The sequence below is a fragment of the Camelina sativa genome, chromosome 10, assembly GCF_000633955.1.
Source record: "Camelina sativa cultivar DH55 chromosome 10, Cs, whole genome shotgun sequence".
Lineage (NCBI taxonomy): Eukaryota > Viridiplantae > Streptophyta > Magnoliopsida > Brassicales > Brassicaceae > Camelina > Camelina sativa.
The window spans coordinates 11906068-11915721 of NC_025694.1; the positions used below are offsets into that span (position 1 = coordinate 11906068).

At 34.7% G+C, this 9654-nt stretch overlaps 1 protein-coding gene across 1 annotated transcript; it reads left to right on the plus strand.

Moving 5' to 3' along the window:
* On the plus strand, positions 530 to 1934 carry LOC104718566 (BOI-related E3 ubiquitin-protein ligase 1-like). The gene is made up of 3 exons (XM_010436328.2): positions 530 to 818; positions 895 to 1180; positions 1268 to 1934. Exons 1-3 carry the CDS (start codon positions 769 to 771, stop codon positions 1796 to 1798), a joined length of 867 nt encoding a protein of 288 aa, XP_010434630.1. The 5' UTR covers positions 530 to 768; the 3' UTR covers positions 1799 to 1934.

The window sequence follows — 9654 nt, forward strand, 5'->3', positions numbered from 1 at the left end:
TATAGTATACTTGTGTATTAAATTTTAGATATATTAATAATATGTGCCCAGGTTCAAAACTCTCCTGGATCCGCCACAACATACATATATATTCCTCCTAACATTTGATATAAACTTGATTTTCTTTGTACGTATATATGATTTCAATTTTTTCTAACCCATATAAAATATGACACAAGTTGTAATGATGACCACAACCTAGCTATCTCTACCTATAGCATTTTGAAGAGGACTCAAACATCAAATAATATGCAACTGCAAAGTGTGTGAAGCATATATTAAAGGATCGAGGAAACGTGAAGTGGACATATATAGAAGGGGATAATCTTCTTTTGTTTTTTTAAGCATTGGACGTCATTTAATCTTTAAATAAGAATATCAAACTACATGAATCTACACCTTTCAATTTGTGACAGCAAACAAAAAACACACAGTAAGTATTTGGGGTGAAGAAAAAACATAGAAGAAGATGCAAATAAACAAAAAAAAATAAAAAATAAAAAAGTTGGGTGCCATTAATGAGAATCATGCATACAATGTGGAAAGCTTTAAAAGACCCACACAAAGTCTGTACTCTTTCGTCGCTTCCCCTCTAAAACCTCATCTTCCTCCCATTTATTTCTCCCATTCTTTCTCCTTTTTCTATTTACTTAAAATCCCGAAGCATATTTTCATTTTCATCATCATCTCCCCATACTCATCAAACACATGCATGCCCTTATTATATGATGGTATATGCTTCCATAGATTGATCTATATCTTTAATCAATGGCGCTTCAAGCTCATCATCATCCTTCACACTCTTTCTTCCTCAATAGGTAAACTATATAATCTTCATGTAACGTATGGGTGTATTGTATATGTTTATGTGATGTTTCGATTTCTTATGTGCAGTAACGGACAAGAAGCGGTTGATTCGAGAAAGCGATCGAGAGAAGTTTATTCGTCGGCGGTGGCGGCTCCGATGAACCCTCCACCGTCAAAACCGCCGCAAGTTATTGATTTGAGTGAGTTGTTCCAGACAGCACCTAATGTGGTTTCCACTGGTCTTCGATTATCTCATGAGCAGTCACAGAGTCATCAAGATCAGTTTCTTTCTTCTTTTTCTATGCTTCCCGGAGAACTCGCCGGAGAAATGAAACGACAAAGATATGAACTAGACAGATTCATCCAGACACAGGTATCTTTAACTCGATCTAAAGCATAGTTCAGTTTTGTGTCGTATGTTTCTAAGTTTTTGTTTGTGTTTGTTTGGTTGTTTTTGCAGGGTGAGGAGCTGCGGCGTACGTTAGCGGATAACAGAGAGAGGCGCTACGTAGAGCTGTTGTGCGTGACGGAGGAGTTAGTGGGACGTAAGGTGAGAGAAAAAGAAGCGGTGTTGGAGAGAGCCACGCGCCGTCACGCTGAGCTACAGGCGCGTGCAGCTCATCTCGCAGAAGTGGCGCGAAACTGGCAGTTAAGAGTCGCGACGCGGGAAGCCGAGGTGTCCACGTTACAGGCTCATCTCCAACAAGCCATAGCGAGCCGCAGAGATATTACGGCGAAACAGAGTACGAACGGAGGCGGCGACGGCGACGCGGAGGAAGCCGCCGAAGACGCCGAATCGGTGTACGTGGATCCGGAGCGGACAGAAATGATCGGACCTAGTTGTAGGATTTGCCGGCGGGAATATGCGACGGTGATGGCATTGCCGTGTCGACATTTAGTTCTTTGTAACGGTTGCGACGGCGGGGCAGTGCGAGTCTGTCCGATTTGCCTCGCCGTGAAAATAGCCGGTGTCGAGGTTTTATTTTCTTGAATAGAGGGATTTATTGATAGGCCCGTTAAGGCCCATGGGTCCATCTAGATCTAGCAACAAAACAAAGACAACAGTACAGACAAAGGACTTTTTCTAATGGGGAAAATAAATTTGAAATATATATACATTAGTTTTATGTACATAGCATAGGACATTAGCCACATGTAGTGGCATTTTTTTTCGTTTTGACATTTTCGTTNTTTTCGTTTTCCTTTTTTTTTTTGGAAATTTTTTTTTTTTTTTTTTTGTTTGGAAAATCAAAAATGTTAAGAATTATTAACAACGTCTAAATTTTGAATTCGTTACTTTAGAAAAATGAATAATTTCGATATTGGAAAAATACATTGTAAGGAAAGAAATTAAAACGTTAGAACAGTAAGAAAACTCGTGGTCCGCGACTTCACGTAGTGTTAGTTTTACCAATGGTTCAATACTAATCCTGATAGCTCATGCATGCTATTTCCAACTATCCATTTACTAGCACAGATCCTTAGTATTGAACTAATAGCTTGAAAACATGAAGAAGATGCACTAATTAAGAAATGGAGTTTTGAAAATGTTGCTTCAGTTTAGCTTATAATTTTGTGAGTATGAGTCCGTGACTATATATATATATATGATGATGCGTTGCGGCAGAAAGTGATGGAAAGACACGCAGAAATTGTCCAATCTTTTTCATAAGTAGTATGTACACTTTTGCTTTTGGCGTTCGTAATTATACAGACTGCCATTACCATTACCGTTACCATATTTTTAAAAATAGATATAATAACGTAGTACTATATTCTAAAGGGATTGATCCTCCCATTGAAAAATAAATTTGGTGAGACACATTTCCTAATGAGTTGAATCAATGGACTTGTCATTCCATAGTTGATAGTTCCACGTGACAATAATGCGATCCAACTATTCATGTGACTCCTTTGTCCCTCAATAAACGATATAATCAAGGCGTTTGGATCCACATCCTTAATCATTCATCCACTTTTTCAATTATATGTGTAGACAAATAGCCAAGCGAACACAATCACTTGTATGAACACGTTCACTTTGGTTGGCAGTCCGTGTTAGGAATCATCAATTATGCATAATGTATCAATCATATATATAATCGGAAATCATATAACTGTTGTGCTATGCGATGTCATTATTTTTAATTAGAAAAGCTCTTACCAAAACGGCAAAACCCAGACTAATCTATTCTTCGAGGTATGTAAAAAACTGTGTATTCCTATGATTCAAAACGTTTACAATGGTTTATGTATGAATGATGTTGTCATCGTAAGACTCCAACTCTTTCTCCAAATTAATTTGGTGAATCCTTCAACGGTTATGCTTTTAATTACAACTAGATTTTAATTCGCGGTACACGGCGGACATATAATTTTTATTATAATTTATATATTATGTAGTATTTATTTTGTTAAATATTAGAAGTTTTGTAAATAGAATAATAATTAAATTTTCCGGTTGTTGTGCGGCTAAATGTTTATATTATTTTTTTAATCCGCAATACACTTCATGACCATTTGTTTGTTATATATATGTATATATATATATATATATTTTAGTGTTTAAGATTCTATTTTGATTTTTAATTATTATAACAGAAAAATAAGTGATCTAAATACATAACAAGTAATTTATACGCTGTGATTAAGTCATATTTTTCCTAATGATTTAATTATTTAACACAATCTTAGTTAAATCAACTTGATTTTATGTCAAATATTCTAATATCCTAAGTGTTGATAAATAATTAAATGAGGATTTAATCTGTGTTAACACAAATTTAATAATATTTTATTAATTTCAATATGTCCTCTTGATAACTCATCTACTATATAACCACATTATATAGTTTTTTTTTAATTTTACATATTCGTAATAATTAATTATTTATTAAGTTTATATATATGTTAATTATAATATTAAAATAAATATCAATCGAAGTTTTTCTTACATTAAGAATCAAAGCTCACAGGTTTTGGAAAACGAAATGGGAATCAAATTGTTGTTTTCTTTGTTTGCGAAGGATTCAGATTCAAAACACAAATGTGTGGTTAAATATTTGATAGTTTTTATATTCATATTGATTGCTATTATTTTTTAGTTGGAATGAAATTTAAAATATTTAGGAAACAAAATCTGAACTAATGTTAGTTTTGAAAACTTTTTAGGGGTTAATCTGAAAATAACTTTTTAAATAAACAAAACTAAAAGGACATAACACAAAATGTATTTCAAAAATATTAATATAGGGGAACTTAATAGATATTATCTGTTAGTCCGTAGGCTTCCGATTGGAAAGCAGGGTTAATCCACTTTTTCATTGAAATTGTGTTCAATTTCCTGTATTTATGATAATTGGTTGTATTTGATTTGCTTCTATGCTTTGTAAACTCGTTCTGATATCTATGATAATTTGCTGTTAAAAAAAAAGAGATAATGTGGTGTTACCAAAAAAAACATCCCTTGAAAATTTTAATATTCTAATTCAAATATTTTTGTCCAAAACGATTTCTACATAAAATTACAAACGCTCGAGTTCGATTTCTCTTGCAAACAGCTGCGTGTGGTGCGGCTTCGACATGAGTGATCTGACGTTCTAGGTTTGTATAGCAAAAGAGAGTTGCTCATCCCCGGTTTAGTTGAATTATCCAAACTCCGACGTGATATAAAAAATCTTGCAAATCGTTTTTTTGTTTTGTTTTAATGTGGGTGTAGATGGTGGGAAAGGTAACAACAAAGTTGACCGAGACAAGTGACAAGTTTGGTGACCCAAAATGATTACTGTCAAATGGCTCAACCAGTACTATGATTGGATTGCTTGGGATTGATGATAGGCCGTATGTTTTTCAAGCCCAGGCCCTTCGATGAAATATTCATACTCAACAACTGGAGTGTATAAACTACTAATGAATACTTTATTTTTTGGTTCAAGTGTTATCATTCAGGATGAACAAAAAGAAGTAGACAACAGAATTAATATAAGCTAATTTATACTATAAGAATATGATTCATAAACGACAAAATAAGTATTTTAGGCTGCACTCCTGGCTCCTACCGATACACAATTATTTAGTAAATAAACAATTAGGAATTGAATATTAGGTGTGGGATTAAGAAAAGAAAAGTATAAAGTAATGAGTAATTAGTGGAATTTGCTTTATGTTAGTTATTCTATTAGTTTTATCAAAGTAAGTGGGGGAGAATCTAATACGAGAACCGATGTGTTTCGACATAGGAGACATATTGCTGCCTTGTGGCAGGTTCTAGATCTCTTATTGTAAACAATGAACCTAATGATCTGAGAAACTCCATCAAACTTGAAGAGCAAGCCTGTTCTCAGGGTTATTTAATCAAACTTAAAATAATTAATATTATAATCAAGTTGCTAATTCTATGGACTTTTTATTTTATTTTGGTTTCCAATGTTTTAATTATACAAATAAGTAATGAATGGCCTGGTGCGCCACAAATGTTGTTCCCTTTTAGAACTCATCCCATGTGACAAACTCGACGATTAATAGAGTATTAAAATTATGATGGAAAATTTTTGGGTAGGGATAAACAAATTTCATCCACCCCTCTTAACGAAATTATAAAAGAGAATTAAGCTTTAAATTTATAACTTGAAAAATTATATATTGGTTTAGGTTTATAAAAAAATTGTTAGGATCTAGATTTTATAATTAAACAAAATTATATGTTTGTTTGAGTTTACAAAAGAATGGTTAGGGTTTACAAAAGAGTGGTTAGAGTTTAGATTTTAGAATGAAACGAAATTATATATCGGTTTGGATTTACAAAATAGTGGTTAGAGTTTAGATTTTACAATTAAACAAAATTATATGTCGTTTTGGATTTATAAAAGAGTGTTTAAGGTTTAGAGTTTACAATTAAACAAAATTATATGTCGGTTTGGATTTATAAAATAGTGGTTAGGGTTTAGATTTTACAATTAAACAAAATTATATGTCGGTTTGAATTTATAAAAAATGGTTAAGGTTTAGATGTAATAATTAAAAATTATAATATAATATTAGAATTAACAATTTTAAAATTGATTAATCTACTGAATTTGTTTCCTTAATTAAGATTTATTTTCTTAATTTAAAGATGGCTAATAAGAGAGATTTACTCCGTAAACCCAAAAAATTATCCAATTATAATTATTGTTGTAAGAACTGTCTGCAAATTACCGTACGGACACATGTAAATTACTCGATTGGAGTAGTATTGTTTTTTTTCCTCTCCCTACAAGATCGTAGTATATTGCTTGCTGGCTACTGAATTTAAAGCCAAATAAGGCGATGATGATACAGCTTTCAATAACAAAAATGATAACCAATCATATCATTTGATTTATTGAAGATATTCACAATTTCCCTCTTGATATGGAATAATTAAGTTGGAATTTAATAATTTTATAGAATTTTCATAAAATGGTTTTGATAATTAATTCATATAGTTGATTGAGGCTTTGATTCATTAATAACTTGACGTGATGTATTCTGCTGATACATAAATCACTTGACGTGATGTATTCTGTTAGATAATATAACTATTAGACTTCGTTTCATAGATTATACTATTCAATTAAACCTGGTGTAGTATTGTTATTAGACCGCCGGACTGAAAATACATATTTTAAAGTTGATGTACACATATAATAAGCGTTTTCCCTTCATCTTGACAAGAACTTTCTCTGAAAAAAAGTACACTGTAATCAGGGGGAGACTTGACTGAGCATATTCGGTAAATGGACCCAAGAACAATCAATAATGAATAACGTACCATGGAGAAAAACTAAGGATTCTGTAAATAATAAATAAATAAAAAACATTGTGAACCGTCCATCTTAGAAACGAAGGACGGCATTAGATTTGACCTGGTTATTAGTAGTCAAGTACTGCTCTATTGAAGGCTTATGCCACGTACTGGGGGCACCCGTGTCCTTTCGTCTGACTCTAGAATAAATCACGCATCCGTCGAAATAAACATTTGTAATATTACACCGAAAATCCCAAGTTTTCTTGAACTTGACTACAAAGCTTGGGTTGTTCAAAAAAAAAAAAAAAAAGACTACAAAGCTTGGATACATAAACAACGAATTAGTCAAGTCATCTACAATTTATTATTTTCTTAATATTTAGCCGTTCAACCACTTGTTTTGTACGAATATACAGTTCAAATATATATGTAATACAGTCTGATTCCCTTTAATAATCGTAAGAAAATTCAACATTTGTTTTTCTTGCTAAGCATATACACATACATTCATACACAATACTCTCTCAACTCTCAACTAATGGTACCATGAATAAATACATCACCTGTGAGACCCGTTTAAGCCCATTAAAAGCCCAGCTTCTTTGTTAAACAAAAACCCTAAGCGAGTGTGTATATATGGGTGTACGTATTGTCTTCTTCGTCATAGCTGCTTTCAAAGTTTTCGTTCCAACTTCGATCACTCCCTTATTTTCGTAAATCCGGATTTCAAGTCACCATCACCATCCTCATTGAGATCAAGTTGTGTCCTTGTTTGTGAGAAAGTGGGAACGAGTTGTTCGCCACATTACGTCGAGCCATAGTCACCACCGCTTGAGTCACCGTTTGTCTCCATCGTTCACTTCTCTCGCCGGAGTCAAGATCCATCACCGGTGGTTCGTTTGGGTAAGGAAATCCAAACATTAACCTGTTTTCCATCTCCTTCACGTCACTGTTTTAGTCTCTTTAATCTGTTGCTTCTGTCGTAAGTCAGGTTGTTGGCTTCTTCATCTGCAAGTTAGTTCGTTGTTGTTGTTTCTGGTTGCTCCGCAAGCTAGGTCGTCTGGTTCCTTGGGCAGTAAGTCTCTGGTTCCACTGCTCTGGTCCTCTTGATCCGCAAGTTCCATATTAGGGTGCTGAATAGTCTTCTTCTTGTGCAAGTTTCAGGTTAACCGCTTTCAACCTCTCCGTTCCTAGTGTCGTTTTCAATCAAGAGTCAGGTGGGGGAGGGATTTGCGGATTCATACACCTCATTTACGCTTTTGTGCATCAGATAAGCATTAGTATAGAGTTAGACATTATTTATTATTGGTTGCTAGGTGTTAGAGTAATAATATTTACATGCGTTAATAATGCTTGCTGCATGGTTATTTGATACGTGATATGCATGTCGATTGTTAATGCCTTAAGTCGTAATGCTTACTGCATGGTAATATGATGACGTGAGATGCATGCTGCTTGTCAAGGTTTTACGTCGTACTTTAGTTTTGATGGTGAGAAAATTATGAAGGAAATAATTATAACGGAATTGAGATTGTTGGACTGTAATGAACCGACGGGTTCATTATGGTCATAAACCGCTGACGAGCAGGGGAATAATCGAGCTATTGGCCGTGGTTTTCTAAGAAAGGGGGTTTGGGAGCCGGAAAAAGTGTTGATGGCCAAACCTATAATCAAAGTAAAATACTTAAATATATATTGAAAGATAATTATTGTGGAATGTCTTAGTCTTTCACGCAAGTGAAAGCTATATGCTTGTTGTCTGATTTTATGCTAGTGTTTGGAAGTTGTGTGAATGTGTATTTGTGAGGTTATGTTTCGGTGGGCAGTGTTGACCACCTCACTGAGTAATTAATTACTCACTCCCTATTCTTTTCTCCTCAGGTCTTGGTGAGAACCTCGAGTAGTTGCACAAGTTCATCTCGCTTTGTGGTGTGATTTTGGGAACATTGGGTTTAATAAGTTTACCGGTTAATTCCTAACTTTCTTTTATGTTCGGATTTGTTTTTATCTAAGAAATTCTTCTATTTTCTTTTGACAAGATTATTGAGATGATACATTAAGGTTTTTATTTAAAGAATGTTTTTTTCTAGAAATATGAGTAACTTAGTATTTTTATTATATAGAAATATTTTAAAATAAACTTTCACTAAGGAAACTAGTGTAGACTCAAAGCGTTTGGGAATGGGTTGTGACAATTTTGGTATCAGAGCGGAGGTTAAAGTCAAGCCGGTGTTGACCCGGAAGACTAAGTTACATATTTATATACATATATTTTTAAAAGGTTAAAAAAAATGAATTTCTTGAAAGGTATTTTTTTGGAGGAAAGTTTTCAGCATTTTATTAAAAAGGGAAAACTCGATTTAAACAAAAAAAAAAAAACACTCAAAGTGAGACTTGTGTTAGTGTGTTTGTAAAGTTTTGTTTTAGCAGTGCTTCTTATGTTTGGCCTTGCGTGAACAGAGATTGGCACCAAGAGGAAGGCGTGCTGCAAACCCTAGAGTAAACCCAGTTGATGCCGCTCCAGCTAATGAGCGAGTTCAGCCACAAGGAGAAGAGATTCTGGTTGCAGCCAACGCGGCTGAGATTGCTGCAAATCGTGCTGAAATGCAGGAGCTCTGTAACATGATGCGGGAGATTTTGAACCGACCTGTGTATGCACCCCCACCACCACCTAGAGAAGCGGCACCCCGTCAGCCACTGCCAGCACCCCCGGTTGCCGCACCTCGACAGCGTTAGCCATCACCGCCAGCACCTACAGTTGCTGCACCGGTAGAGTTTTCTTATTTTGAGACGATGAAGCTCATGGGCACCATGGGGACAGAGTACTTTAGTGGTGGAAATGATCAAGCAGGAGCTGATGATTGGAGGCGGATGTTGGAGAAAAACTTTAGGTCAACAAGATGCCCTATAGAGTTTAGAAGGGATCTCGCTGTGCACTACCTGCGCGGGGATGCAGATAATTGGTGGAGAAATGTTGAGAGGAGCTTTCCAGTTGATTATGAGCCCACATGGGAGGATTTTCTAGAGGAGTTCAATAAGAAGTATTTTCCTCAGGAAGCTATGGATCAGCTAGAATGTGA

Bases quoted from the DNA above. Each gene is read 5' to 3' on its own strand.
- LOC104718566 (XM_010436328.2), top strand. From the start codon at position 769: ATGGCGCTTCAAGCTCATCATCATCCTTCACACTCTTTCTTCCTCAAT. The intron at 819-894 runs GTAAACTATATA...TCTTATGTGCAG, and splicing joins CACTCTTTCTTCCTCAATAG to TAACGGACAAGAAGCGGTTG. The intron at 1,181-1,267 runs GTATCTTTAACT...TTGTTTTTGCAG, and splicing joins ACAGATTCATCCAGACACAG to GGTGAGGAGCTGCGGCGTAC.